A 15,591-nucleotide genomic window follows, 5' to 3' on the forward strand; every position below is an offset into this window, starting at 1 on the left:
TATTTCAGTATTTCTTATATGATGAGCTCTTCCATACTGATACTGTCTGTTAGCACTATCTTATAAAATAGAAATTCCATGTGGCATATGATGGATTATTTGATATCAAGATTTATATTGAGAATTTTAACATTCCTTGAATTGAGTTGATAATGAGAGAAACTAGCCTTTTTATGAAGCACATTATGTTGTCAGAATATAGTTTTGCTTTTGAAATATTACATGAGAAAGAAGTTCAAATTCCTTGGATCTCTACATTCATTTTCTCCTAAATAAGATTGTTGATGTTATATGAAATGTAAGTTCTTTCTCATATTTAAAAATTTACTTACAAAATTGGGAATGTGGATTCCACTAGTAGATACCTGACTTTAAGGTAAGGCTGTCTTGGGAGGCTCAGTTTACTCATAGATAATGGCCCCTTCCTCCCAGGTAAGAGAGGGGAAATGTGTATGTAAAGCTCAACACCTGTTACAAAGGTTTTCTTTTTAAAATTTTTATTAGAGATGTAGGTTTACAGAAGAATCATGCAGAAAGTATAGAATTCCATATACTCCCCTCACTCATGCAGTTTTCCCTGTCATTAACATTTTGCATTAATGTGGTTATCTTTGTTACAATAGATGAAACAATATTATTGTAATTGAACTATTAACTATATCCCTGGTTTACATCAGGGTTCACTGTGTTGTACAGTCTTACGGATTTTTAAATTTTTATTCTAGTAACATATATACAACCTAAAATTTCCCCTTTTAACTACATTCAAATATGTAATTTTGTGCTAATTACATTTGCAATGTTGTGCCACCACCACCACCATCCATTACCAAAACTTTTTCACCACCCCAATTAGAAACTGTACCAATGAACCATTAACTCCCCATACCCTACCCCCACCCCAGCCACTGGTCACCTGTATTCTAGTTTCTGACTCTCTGAATTTGCTTATTCTAATATTTGTTATTGGTGAGACCATACAATATTTGTCCTTTTGTGCCTGGCTTATTTCACTCAACATGGTATCTTCAGGGTTCATCCATGTTATCATATGTATCAGAACGTCATCCTTTTATGACTGAAAATATTCTGTGGCATGTTTAAATCACATTTTGTTTATCCATTCTTCCTTTGATGGACACTTGGTTTGCCTTAATTTAGGAATTGTGAATAATGCTGCTATGAACATTAGTGTGCAAATATCTGTTCAAGTCCCTGCTTTCAATTCTTTTGAGTATATGCCTAAAAGTGGGATTACCAGGTTATATGGGAATTTTATACTTAACTTTTTGAATAACTGCCATACTGTTTTCCACAGCAGCAGCACAATTTTACATTCCCACTAACATTAGTTAGATGAGCGAGTGTTTCTGTTTCTCCACATGCTCGCCAACTCTTGTTATTTTCATTTTTTTTTTTTACGAGAAGTTTTTCTAGTTGGTGTGAAATGGTATCTCATTGTGGTTTTGATTTGCATTTCCCTAAAGGCTAATGATGATGAGCATCTTTTCATGTGCTTATTGGCTGTTTGTAGGTTTTCTTTGGAGAAATGTCTATCAAGTCTTTGCCGTTTTTTAAAGGACAGTTTTGCCACATAGAGAATTTTGGGCTAGCAGTTTTTCTTTTTCCATATCTTAAATATGTCATACTATTGCCTTCTCGCCCCCATGATTTCTGATGAGAAATCAGCACTTTTTCTTGTTGTGTTTCCCTTGTATGTGACAAATCACTTTTCTCTTGCTGCTTTCAGGATTCTCTCCTTATCTTTGGTGTTTGACATTCTGATTAGTATGTCTTCGAGCAGGTCTATTAGGATTTATTCTGTTTGGGTATGCTGTGCTTTTTGAACATAAATATCTATGTCCTTCATAAAAGTTGGGAAATTTTCAGCCATTATTTCCTCAAATACTCTTTCTGCCCCCATTCCCTTCTCTTTTCCTTCTGGGACACCCATGATGTGTATGTTTTGTGCACTTTGTGCTGTAATTCAAATCCCTGAGACCCAATGTTCCCCATTCTTTTCTCTGTCTGTAAGATTTCAACTGCCCTGTCTATTAGCTCACTAATTCTTTCTTCTGCCTGGTCAAATCTGCTGTTCTGTGCCTCTAGTGTATTTTTAATCTCTTCTATTGTGTCCTTCTATTGTTTCTTTTTATACTTGCATATTATTCTTGGTGCTCATGCAGTATCTTCTTAAAATCTGTTATCTCTTCAGCCAAATTTTCCTTCATCTCCTTGAATTGATTTAGGAGATTTGTTTGAACATCTTTGATTAGTTTTTCCAAATCCTCTGTTTCCCCTGAAGTTTTAATTTCTTACTTTGAGCCATATGTTTCTTTCTCTCAGTATTGTTTTCAAGTTTTTGCTGGTGTCTAGGCATCTGATTATCTTGATGAGTTTATCTGGAAGTCAGTTTCTCTCTCTTGCCCAGGGTTTTCTTGTTGATTGTCTTTGTGCTAAGGCAGTTCTTTGACACTTGGTTTAACTTATTCTAGAACTTTTTAACAGTTCGTGTTTAACAGAGTTTAACAGATCAGATCTTTTATCAGCTTGTATTCACCTGCTTTTTGCCCTGGATATATAGTACAGTTTTTGAGATTGCACTATTTCTGTAATTGTTTAACCCCTAGGAGAAATCTTCCTTTCCCCTGTGCCTTCTCTGGGAATGTTAATCTGTTCTGTTTGCTTTTTATTTGCCTCTATAGTTTTTTTTTTTTTTTCCCTGAACATTTTATGTTTATTCCAGCACAGTTGGACTCAATGCAAAATTGGTTTAACATTTAAAAATCAGAAAATAGATACTATTGAGAAAAATTAATATCTAAATAAATGAGAGGCAAACATTTATAGATTGGAAGACTCATTATTTTTAAGATGTCACTTATTCCCAAACTTAACTATAAATTTAATGTAATCCCAATCAAAACCTTGCATGGGAGTGTGTGTGTGTGTGTGTGTGTGTGTGTGTGTGTGTGTGTGTAAATTGACAGGATGATTAATAAATTTATATGGAAAAGCAAAAGACCTAGACTAGCTAAGACAATCTTTTTTTTTTTTCTAGAAAGTAGCTTGGGCTTTTAGTCTTAAAAAATCAGCAATAAGTATACATGATACATTTGAAAGGTACGAAATAGCAAATCTCCCTTCCTCTTGTGCCTGCAGCCCTCCTGTTTCCCCCTCATCCCAGGAGCCATGTTACTGCTTTCTTATGGCTCCTTCCAAAAATACTGTGCATCAGCAGGCATAGAGTATATATTAAAGTGTGTTTTTAAAAATGTGACTATAGTAGCCAAGTTATAAATGTGAACTATGGAAGTCAGAGGAAAAGTAAACTCAGACTATTCTCTCACCTCAACTGAATGATTTACCTTGTTTTTTTTTAATAGTAAAAAAATGCTGTTGGTTCATTACTAGAATCATGTTAATTTCACAGATTAATTTAGGAGGAACCAACAGTCTTATAATATTTACTGTTTCTAAGAATGAGAGTATTTATTTCTATTATTAAACATTTTCCTTTATTAAATTTTTCTATTTATTAAGAGTTTTCTTTTGTGTTCCTCAATATGGTTTTTTTCTTTTTCTATTTTCTTTCTTTTTATTTGGTGCTATTGATTTTTAACACTCCTTTCATTGTCTCTAGCTGCTTTTGCTGGAGGGCAAATTTTGGGAGGAGGGTCGCCCTGGAGAGGACTTTCCCAAGTCAATATTTCTCAGTCAAAACAGGGCCAGGAATCCACAAAAGGGATGCAGATCAGTTTCAAAGTGCCCAGGAAAGACCTGGCAGGATGCCAAGCTTCTCTTTGACAGCTCCCTGAATATGTGCTTTTCTGGCCTGCCCAGCAGATGGCGCACCTCAGCTGTTTCCTGCAGGCCTAAGGTGTTACTGGGCCTTTAAGTCTCCACTGCCTCCCCCTCCTTTCCGGCATGGTTGAAACAGAGGCTGCCAGCTGCTTTTGTCTGGGGTGGATTGAAACTGTAGCTCTTAGCCAGACCCAGTGATCTGAATTTGCTAATCAAAAACCGCAAACAGCGCTGGGCTGTGGCCCTCCCCTTTTCTTGTGGAAGAGCCTCCTTCAGCAAACTGTTTTCCACAGCCCCAAGAAGGGACAGTCTCTAAATGCCCCCCATTTCCACCCCTGCCAGGGGCGGGATTGAAACAGAGGCTGCTAGCCACTTTTTCTGTTGGGCGGGTTGAAGCTGTAGCTGCCCTCAGAGCTGGGACCCTGTGTTCTGAATTCATGATCAAAAGCCACAGACAGTGCATGGCTGTGCCCCCCAATCCCCCAATCTTGGGGAAGAGGACTTTTATTTGCAGTCAGGGACTGGATCTGGGGTCGGGCTCCAGCCTCCGCGGCGTGCAGAGTTTTCCTCACAGCTCTTCACCACAGGCAATCGGTCTCCCTCTTCTCTTTTCTGGTTGGTGCACATGTTCTTCTGGCTTCCGGAGCCCCTGAACAGTCGTTTCAGACAGTTCCCAGCTGTTTCCTAGCTGCCCTGGAGGACAAATTGAATCTTGAAACTTCCTACGCTGCTCTCTTACCCAGAACTCTACTGATAACTACACTTTTTTAATAAATAAAAAGTTTCTTCCGAATTTTCTGGAAATTGCTTGGTAAATCAGGAAGGAAATAGGTCAGCCTCCCTCTTCCAAGGGTTTTTGTAAAATTTAATTAAAAAATAAATTTCCATCCAAAAGAACATTCATTATAATTAAACAGCAGGTTTTTTCTTCCTCATGCTAGTGGAAGCAGAGGGCTGGAGGGTGGAAGGAAAGCAGAGACAGAACTAAGTAGAAACCATATCTCACCTTGCAGTTCTTCTCCCTGTGTTTACTGTTAAATGATTCCCTGCAGCCAGGCCCGGCTCAGAGGTGGTGTGTTTGTTGTGCCAAAGCAGAGTGAGTGGGTAAAAATTTAACTTGCACTTGGCAAATATGTTTTTCAGTGGTTGTCTTGCAAACCAAGGAGTTTCTTTATTTTCTGAACCTAAATGTATGGTCACAGCTATTTTTCTAAGCCTTATCAAGATGCTTCCCAGAAATCTAAATTTGAAATTTTCAGTGTAGTGAAATAAGGTGCCTCCCAAAGGTATTCTATCTTTTTAGTTTTCCCTCCTAGAAGCAGAGACCAGGCTCCTATAGTACAACATCTATCTAGCTTAGGAAACTTAATATGATATATACAAATGACATGTAATCTACCTTCAAAATAGATGGGTTGAATAAAGAAAAGGAGAAGGGAGGGAAAGGAAGTAAGGCAGAATCTATCAGAAAATTCCTGTCGAGCATGACAATTGTGAATACCTTAAAGAAAAAATAGATGTATATTAAAAGGAACTGTTTTAACAAATGTATATTTTAAAAGGCAGGTGTCAATTCTTTGCATATAATCAATAATTTTATTAATTATAAATCTAACTATGCTGTACTTTTAGGAATTGGAATTGGTCTGGTCACTAAGTCATACTTGCTTCCTGTAGTCAATTGTATCTTATTCGTGGCATTTCATCCACTTTGGGATTATCCTTCTATTGGAAGATATCAGCACAAATATTGTCAGGGCAGGTGCTGTATCCTGTCATTTTTTTACGTTCTATATTTAGAAATCCTAGACACTTACAAACTATTTATTGAATGAATGCTGATAGAATAAAAAGTGAATAAAACAGTATCTTTAGTACACATTATATAGTTTAAAAAATCACATTAATTTTGTTAATTTTGCTTAAAGCTCTTTTTAAACCAGTGGCTTCACGAAATCTGGAACTCATTGAAGTCACCCATCTCCAGAAACCATGTGTTTACTCCCGGTTGCATTTTCATAAGTTAAAAATTACACAATAAGTGTTGATTGGAAAACCGTTATTATCTCCTATGTTGTTTTGAAGTGGCAGACAAAAATAAGAACGAAATACAAGGTGTGTATGATACCAAACTTGGTGAAAATCGGTTCACACTTCAAAAATTAAAATTAAAATCAAGCTGAAAAATGCCCAAAGCTGAATTGGAGCAAAAATTATGATCTCCTTTCAAAAATGTAGGTGTGTGTTTGTGTGTTTGTGTGTGTGTATGCATCACAGTCGGTTTACATTATCAAAACTTTCTTAAAGACGTGAGAACATAGGGGGAGACGAGATGGAAATCAAATGCCTGTCAGGGAACATATCTCAACATGTCATCTTCCCCGTTCACCTCCCAGGAAAACCACCCCTTACTATTCATGTGTTCTTCATGCCAGCTGCTAGTGGCCGTCTCTACCAAAACGAAACCGGGGAGTATTCCTGACCTCATACTTTCACACTCACCCTTTCTTACCTGGCCTATTTTAGGGCTGGTATCATATAATTGTAAATATATTAGCTTATAGTTTTTTTAATTCAGTGTTATTGAGATATATTCACAGTGTACAATCATTTGTTCATAGTACTATCATATAGTTGTGCATTCATCACCACAATCAATTTTTGAACATTTTCTGTCCTCCAAAAAATAAAAATAAAAATAAAAAAGAGCACCCAAAGCATTCCACCCCCCATTCCACCCTAATTTTCATTTAATTTTTGTCCTCATTTTTCTATTCATGTCCATAGACTGGATAGAGGGAGTGTGATCCGCAAGGTTTTCACAATCACACAGTCTCACCATGTAAGCTATATAGTTACACCATCCTCTTCAAGAACCAAGGCTACTGGGTTGCAGTTTGACAGTTTCAAGTATTTCCTTCTGCCTGTTCCAGTACACTAAAAACTAAAAAGGGGTATCTATGTAGCGCGTAAGAATACCTTCCAGAGTGACCTTTCGACTCCATCTGAAATCTCTCAGTTACTGTAACTTTATTTTGTTTCATTTCTCTTTCCCCTTTTGGTCAAGAAGATCCTGTCAATCCCACGATGCTGGGTCCAGGCTCATCCCTGGGAGTCATGACTGACGTTGCCAGGGAGATTTACACCCCTGGGAGTCATGTGAATTTACCTGCCAAGTGGGCTTAGAGAGAGAGGCCACATACGAGCAATGAAAGAGGTTCTCTGGAGGAAACCCTTAGGCACAATTATAAGTGGTTCTTCCACTTTGATTTATTGATGTGGTTTATTACATTAATTGATTTTCTTGTGTTTGAACCAGCCTTGCATATCTGGAATAAATCCCACTTGGTCATAGTGTATAATTCTTTTAATTTGCTGCTGGATTTGATTTGTATTTTGTTGAGGATTTTTGCATCTATATACATTAGAGAGATTAGTCTATAATTTTCTTTTATTGTGGTATCTTTGTCTGATTTTGATATTAGTGTGATGTTGGCGTCATAGAATGAGATAGGTAGCTTTCTCTCCTCTTCAAATTTTCTGAGGAGTTTGAGCAGGATTGGTACTAATTCTTTCTTGAACGCTCAATAGAATTCACATGTGAAGCCATCTTGTCCTGGGCTTTTCTTCTTTGGGGAGGTTTTTGATGACTGACTCATTCTCTTTATTTGTGATTGGTTTATTGAGGTCTTCTATTTGTTCTTGAGACAATATTGGCTGTTCATGATTTTCTAGGAAGTTGTCTATTTCGTCTAAGTTGTGTAGTTTATTAGCATATAGTTGCTCATATTATCCTCTAATTATCTCCTTTATTTCTGCAGAGTCAGTAGTTATGTCCCCTTTCCCATTTCTGATTGTATTTATTTGCATCCCTCCTCCCTCCTTTTGTTAGCCTAGATAAGGGTCTATTGATTTTATTGATTTTAGCACTAAGGGTCCATTGATTTTATTGATTTTCTCAAAGAACCAACTTCTGGTTTTGTTGATTCTCTCTATTGTTTTCCTGTTCTCAATCGCATTTATTTCTGCTCTAATCTTTATTTCTTTCTTTCCTTCTGTGTGCTTTGCAGCTAGTTTGCTATTATTTCTCTAGTTCCTCCAGGTGAACAGTTAATTCCTCACTTTTTGCCCTTTCTTCTCTTTTAAAATATAAGCATTTAGGGCAATAAATTTCCCTCTCAGCATTGCCATTGCTGCATCCCGTAAGTTTTTGATATGTTGTGTTTTCATTTTCATTTGCCTCAAGGTATTTACTAATTTCTCTAGTAATTTCTTCCTTTACCCACTGATTTCTTAAAAATATGCTGTTTAGCCTCCATATATTTGTGAATTTCCTGACCTTCTGCTTGTTATTGATTTCTAACTTCATTCAGTTAAGATCTGAGAAAGTATTTTATATAATATCAATATTTTTAAATTTGTTGAGACTTGCTTTGTGACCCAGCATGTGGTCTATCCTAGAGAATGATCCATGAGCACTTGAGAAAAATATATATACTGCTGTTGTGGGGTGTAGTGATCTATAAATGTCTGTAAAGTCTAGTTCAGTTACCATACAATTCACGATCTCTGTTTCCTTATTGATCCTCTGTTTAGATGTTCTATCTGTTGATGAGAGTGGTGTATTGAAGTCTTCAACTATTATTGTTGGGGTATCTCCTCTCTTCAGTGTTGTCAGTGTTTGCCTCATGTATTTCAGGGCAGTCTGGCTCGTTGCATAAATATTTATGATTGTTATGTCTTCTTGATGAATTGTCCCTTTTATTAATACATTGTGTCCTTCTTTGTCTCTTTTAATTGTTTTACATTTGAGGTCTAATTTGTCTGATATTAATATAGCTGTGCCTGCTTTTATCTGGTTGTTGTTTGCATGAAATAACTTTTTCCAACCCTTCACTTTCAACCTATTTTTGTCCTTGTGTCTAAAGTGAGTTTCTTGTAGACAGCAAATAGATGGGTCCTGTTTTTTAATCCATTCTGCCATTCTGTGTCTTTTGATTGGGGAGTTTAGTCCATTAACATTTAATGTTATTACTATAAGGCCAGTAATTTCTTCTACTATTTTGTCTTTTGGATTTTATATGTCATATCTTATTTTTTTCTCTCTCTTCTTTTACCGTTTCTGATAGTCTTCATTTCTACATTCTTCTCTAAACCTGTCTCTCCTGTCTTTTCCTATCAGCATGTAGCACTCCCTTTAGTATTTCTTGTAGCACAGGTCTCTTATTCACAAGCTCTCTTAATGTTTGTTTGCCTGAAAATATTTTAATCACTCCCTCATTTTTTTAAATTAATTAATTAATTTATTATTGTGATTGTTCGCATACCATACAATTATCCAGAGATCCAAAGTGTATGATCAGTTGCCCCCAGTGCCATCATACAGCTGTGCATCCATCACCACAATTTTTTTTTCAATTTTTAGAACATTTTCATTACTCCAGAAAAGAAATAAAGACAAAAAAAGGAAACTCATATCCTCCTATTCCCTAACCACCCCACCCCCATTACTGATTCATAGTATTGGTATAGTACATTTGTTACAGTTGAGGAAAGAATGTTAAAATACTACTAACTATAGTATATAATTTGCAGTGGGTGTATTTTTTCCCTATATGCCCCTCTATTATTAACTTCTAGTTATAGTGTCATACATTTGTTCTAGTTCATGAGAGAGAATTCTAATATTCGTACAGTTAGTCATGGACATTGCCCACCACAGGGTTCACTGTTTTATACATTCCCATCTTTTGACCTCCAACTTTCCTTCTGGTGACATGCGTGACTCTGAGCTTCCCCTTTCCACCACATTCACAGCTTCCAGCACTGTTAGTTATTCTCACAATGTGTTACCATTACCTCTGTTCATTTCCAAACATTTAAGTTCAACCTAGTTGAAAATTCTGCTCGTAATAAGCAACCGCTCCCCATTCTTTAGCCTCATTCTATATCTTGGTAACTTATATTTCATGTCTATGAGTTTGCATATTATAATTTGTTCATAGTAGTGAGACCCTGCAATATTTGTCCTTATGTGTCTGACTTACAACACTCAATATAGTGCCCCCAAGGTTTCTTCATCATCCCATTTTTTTAAAGATGATTTTGTTCACACAGCATACATTCTGTTCTAAGTAAACAGTTGATGGTTCCCTGTATAGTTACATATTTATGTATTCACTGCCCTTAACACTATCTCTATAAGGACATCTCCATTTCTTCCACAAAGCAGGTGGAAGACTCAAAGAATGTAGAGAGACAAAAGAAACAGAAAAAATAAAGAGGAAAAACAAACAAACAAACATGACAGCTAGGAAGCAACAAAAGGAAAGATAACATTAAACTGAAGTAGAATAAAGAGTCAGACAATATTATGAATGCCAAGAGTCCCAGATCCCTCCCTTATGGGCCCTCTTATATGCATTTAGCCTTGGTATATTGCCTTTGTTACATTAAAGGAAGCATGATACAATATTTCTGTTAATTATAGTCTCCAGTTTACACTGATTACATTTTCTCCCCAATACCTCCGTATTTTTAACACAAGGTTGATATTCATTTGTTCTACCTCAAGAAAAAACATACTTGTACATTTTATCACAATTGTTGAACACTCTAGGTTTCACTGAGTCATATAGTCCCAGTCTTTATCTTTCCTCTTTCCTTCTGGTGTCCCACCTGCTCCTAACCTTCCTCTTTCAACCATATTCATAGTTATTTTTGTTCAGTGTACTTACATTGCTGTGCTGCTATCTCCCAAAATTGTGTTCCAAACCTCTCACTCCTGTCTTTTCCTTTCTGTCTACAGTGCTTCCTTTAGTGTTTCCTGTAGAGCAGGTATCTTGTTCACAAACTCTGTCATTGTCTGTTTGTAGTGAATATTTTGAACTCTCCCTCATATCTGAAGGACAGTTTTGCCGGATATAGTATTCCTGGTTGGTGGTTTTTCTCTTTCAGTATTTTAAATATATCACACCACTTTCTTCTTGCCTCCATGGTTTCTGCTGAGAGATCCGCACATAGTCTTATCAAGCTTCCTTTGTATGTGATGGATTGCTTTTCTCTTGCTGCTTTCAGGATTCTCTCTTTGTCTTTGACATTTGATAATGTGATTATTAAGTGTCTTGTCATAGGCCTATTCAGATCTATTCTGTTTGGGGTACACTACACTTCTTGGATATGTAATTTTACGTCTTTCATAAGAGATGGGAAATTGTCATTGATTATTTCCTCTATTATTGCTTCTGCCCATTCTCCCTTCTCTTCTCCTTCTGGGACATCCATGACACGTACATTCCTGTGTTTTGTGTTGTCATTCAGTTCCCTGAGACATTGCTCATATTTTCCCATTCTTTTCCCTATCTGTTCTTTTGTGTGTAGCCTTTCAGGTGCCTTGTTGTCCAGTTCCTGAGTGTTTTCTTTTGCCTCGTGAGATCTGCTGTTGTATGTTTCCATTGTGTCTTTCATCTCTTGTGTTGTGCCTTTCATTTCCATAGATTCTGCCAGTTGTTTTTTTCCAACTTTCGATTTCTACTTTATGTATGCCCAGTGTTTTCTTTATAGCCTTCATCTCTTTTGCCATATCTTCCCTATACTTTCTGAATTGATTTAGCATTAGATGTTTAAATTCTTGTATCTCAGTTGAAGTGTAAGTTTGTTCCATTGACTGGGCCATAACTTCATTTTTCTTAGTGTAGGTTGCAGTTTTGTGATGTCTAGGCATCTGGTTTCCTTGGTTACCCCAATCAGGTTTTCTCAGACCAGAACAGGCTCAGGTCCCAGAAGGAAGAAATATTCAGTATCTGGTTTCCCTGAGGGTGTGTCTTAGAGGATTGACACACCCTGTGTTGCCTCAAGCTGCTGTGCTTTTCAGTTCAGCAGGTGGCCCTTGTCACTCCCAACTGCTGTAAGGAGGTGTGGCCCATGGCTGTTTTCCCCCAGGCTCTGGGGTCTGGTTTTGAATGGAAGGTGGGTAGTAGATCTGGGCACCACCTTTTTCCTCTTAGGGAAGATATGCCCCCTAGGGAGTTTTCATTTGCATATAAATAGGTTCTTTGTCTCTCTGACTCTGCTTTCTCCACCCTTGTTTGGGTCAGAGAGCTGCGAGCTAAAAATGGCTGAGGCTTTCTCTACTGCAGAGCACTGTGAGCTGAAAATGGCTGAGGCTTTCTCCACTGAGCTGCTCAGGTTGAGAGAGAGAAAAAGGGACAGAAAGCCCCCTTTCAGGGTCAGTCCACAGCCCCCAGTTTCACCCATCAGCCAGAGATAGCATCCAGTCCTCTACACTCCCCCTCCCAAGATAGAGAAGTTCCCTGGCTCTTCAAGGTCAGTCATCACTAAAAGCCTCTGTCTGCTTGTTGGGGATTTGCAGCTTGCATTGATCAGTCCATGTTTGCCAATTAAAACCCCAGTTGGAGCTGGACTGAGGTATATTTGCTTATTCAAAGAGTGCTGCTCTCTATCACAGCAAGGCTTTGCCATACGGGCTGCCATGGGGGAGGGGGCTCTCGGCTTGGATCCACAGTTTCTATTCATAGATTCCATGCTGCGATCTCAGGCATTCCTCCCAATCCAGTTTGGTGCACAATGTGTGGACAGTCATGCTTGTCCCCCAGCAGTTATTCCAGATCATTTACTAGTTGTTCTGGTTGTTTATTAGTTGCTCCGGGGGACTAACTAACTTCCACTCCTCTTCTTCTCCCTCATTTTTGAAGGGCAGTTTTGCCAGATACAGAATTCTTGCTTGGCAGTTTTTCTCTTTCAGTATCTTATATATGTCATACCACTGCCTTCTCTCCTCCATGGTTTCTGCGGAGAAATCTGTACTTAGTTTTATCAAGCTTCCCTTGTATGATGGATTGTTTTTCTCTTGCTGCTTTCAGAATTCTCTTTTTGTCTTTGACATTGGGCAACCTGATCAGTGTCTTGGGGTAGGTCTATTGGGATTTATTCTGTTTGGGGTATGCTGTAGTTCTTGAATCTGTAATTTTCTATCTTTCATAAGAGTTGGGAAATTTACAGTGAATATTTCTTCTGTTATTCTTTCTGCCGCTTTTCCCTTCTCTTCTTTTTCTGGGACATTCATAACACATATATTTGTGCATTTCTTGTTGTCATTCAGTTCTCTGAGACCTTGCTTCTATTTTTGCATTCTTTTCCCTATCTGTTCTTTTCAGTGTGTGATTTCGGATGTCCTGTCTTCCAGTTCACTGATCCTTTCTTCTGCCTCTTCAGATCTACTGTTGTATGTCTCCATTGTGTTTTTCATCTCGTCTGTTGTGCCTTTCGTTGCCATAAGTTCTGCCATTTGTTTTCTCAAGCTTACATATTCTTCTTTATGGTCATCCAATGTCTTTTTTATAGCCTGTATCTCTTTTGCTACATTCTCCTTCAGCTCATTGATTTAGGAGATTTGTTTGAACATCTTTAATTAGTTATTTCAATTCCTGTATCTCAGTTGAAGTGTTAGTTTGTTCCTTTGGCTGGTCCATATGTTTGTGTTTCCTAGTCTGGCTTGTTATTTTTATCTTTCCAGTCATCTTATTTTCTTGATTAGCTTATTCTGGAGCTTGTTTTCACTCTTTTACCTAGGGTTTTCTTGTTGTTTGGCTTTGGTCTCTATCTGATCTTTGGTGCTCAGTTCAACTTATTGTAGTCCTCTAACATAGCTTTTGTTTAGTTGATCACAGTTTTTCAGCTCTTGTTTTTCTGGTTCTTGCCCTGTCTCTAGGTAACCTTTTTGTGAGAAGATTTCCCCAAATATTGACCCCAGTCAGATTTTCTCAGTCCAGACAGGCCCAGGACTCAGGAGGAGGCTATACTCTGTGTCACGTTTCCCTGAGAATGAGATCCCACAGATTGTCAGACCCTCCTGTGAAGCCTCTAGACTCTGCTTTTCCTATCTTGTCTAGCAGGTGGTGCTTGTCAGCCCACAGTTACCCACAAGTGTAAAGAGTTGCTCTGTAGACCCTTTCCTGCCAGGAATGTGGCTGATTCAAACTGTTTCTGTTATCCAGCCTCTGGGGTCTGAGTTCTCTGATTAAGGGCCACCACTTGAGCTGGGCCCTGTCCCCCCTTGTCTTGGTGAAGTTATGTCCTTTAGGGTATTATCTCCCCCAGTAGACTTTTTGCTTTGTCACTCAGACCTATCTGAGCTCTGCCCTTGCCTGGATCTATTTGCCAATTGCAAATATCTGAGGCTTTCTGTAATGAGCTACTTGGAATAGTTATTTCAAAAAAAAAGAAAAGAAAAGAAATCTCTTTTCAAGGCCTTTCCCCAGCCCCCAAGTTTCATCAGTCCCAGTATAGACTATTTAAAGATACACCCTTTAGGCCATTATCTGTTTCACCTGAAAAGTTACTATCAGACAACTTTATTTTTGCTGTTTCCTGGGGCAGTGCTGATACCTGAGCATTCCGGAAGCTCTGATGGGATATAGAAAAGTAAAAAAAAAAAAAAAAAAAAAAAAAAAAAAAAAAAAAAAAAGAGAGAGAGAGAGAGAGAAAGAGAGAAAGAAGAGAAGGAAAAAACCAAACCAAAACAAACCCATTTTAGAGGCAGACTCCAGCTCCCCAGATTTGGAAGAGCCAGAGTTGGTAAACATCTCTATGTGCCCCTCTTTCTTGGAGCCCAGACCTTTCCCAGTATTCTGAACACCTCCAACTCCAAAAGTCTCTGTTTATTTTGTTGCTGTTGTTGTTAGCCCTGTCTCCTCTCTGCCTGACTGAATCCTCTCAGTTCCTTTTGTGCCCACTCAGTTTATCTGTGCTTGGAGCTTTTATTTAGCAGTGTGAATTTGTTAATTTATTCTGCAGTTGGGGCCTGGTTGAGGCCCCCTTCTTACTCGCAGCACAGATTGTTTCTTTCTCCCTCAGGGAACTAGCTCCAAGACAGTCTGCCATGCCTGTGGGGGAAGGCCCCAGCCCCTGGCAAGGGAAACTTACAGTTCTTTGCTGTGACCACCCATTCCAGACTGGTGTACGATGCATGCCAGTCACAGAAGACCCCCAAACTGCTGATCCATACACTTCCTGGCTATTTACCAGCTGCCTTGGAGGAGTAACTAAATTCCACACCTCACCACTCTGCCGTCTTGCTGTGCCCCCCACTGTAGTTTGTTTTAATGCCTTCAGTTTCCTTCTCACTCTTCTTTTTTTTTTTTTTTCAGTTTTTCTGATTACATTTACTCTTCTAGATTACTTTAGAATCAACCTCTCAAGTTCTGTTAAAAATCCTTAGGAATATATTATTGGAGTTGTATTGAATGGGCATATTAGAAAAGAGAAAGTTGTCTTCATGATCTATTTCAGCCCATCTAGAAACTATAAGTGGCTTTTAAAATTCAAAACTTTTATTAAATATTCTTTATTGATGCTTTATAATTCTTTGTGTGTGTGTGTATCTTAGCTGTTGTATAGGATTTATTTTGTACATTTTCTTATTATATGAGATCTATTTGTATATATTGATTTTATGTATAATCACTTTACTAAACTTTGTTATTTTAAAACTTAAAAAATTTTCATAGATTTTTAGGACAAAAATATAGATTTTCCACAAGCAACAAAGTTTTTGTCACTTTATTTTCCGTATCTATACCTCGACCTCTTATTTAATCAACCAGAACATCCAGGACTGTGTCAAATAGCAAATAAGGAACAGCCTGTGTTGTTCCTGGCCCTAATGGAAATGCTTTTAATGTTTCATTATGAAGTGAGGTGGTCGCTGTAGATTTCTGTTAGATGATACTTTCTCATGTTAAGGAAATTATCTTCTCTTCTTAGTTT

At 37.8% G+C, this 15,591-nt stretch overlaps 2 protein-coding genes across 3 annotated transcripts in view; one reads left to right on the forward strand and one right to left on the reverse strand.

The window, feature by feature from the left end:
• SLC9A2 (solute carrier family 9 member A2) overlaps positions 1-15,591 on the forward strand; it is a 123,018-nt gene that overhangs the window by 62,589 nt on the left and 44,838 nt on the right. The window lies entirely within an intron of this gene.
• Positions 4,474-15,591, reverse strand: part of MFSD9 (major facilitator superfamily domain containing 9) — an 81,797-nt gene continuing 70,679 nt past the window's right edge. Inside the window, exon 8 of the mRNA XM_037806690.1 lies at positions 4,474-4,497. Within this exon, the coding sequence (XP_037662618.1) occupies positions 4,489-4,497 (9 nt within the window). The 3' untranslated portion in view covers positions 4,474-4,488. The remainder of the gene's footprint in view (positions 4,498-15,591) is intronic.

The sequence above is a fragment of the Choloepus didactylus genome, chromosome 17, assembly GCF_015220235.1.
Source record: "Choloepus didactylus isolate mChoDid1 chromosome 17, mChoDid1.pri, whole genome shotgun sequence".
In the NCBI taxonomy this organism is placed as follows: domain Eukaryota; kingdom Metazoa; phylum Chordata; class Mammalia; order Pilosa; family Megalonychidae; genus Choloepus; species Choloepus didactylus.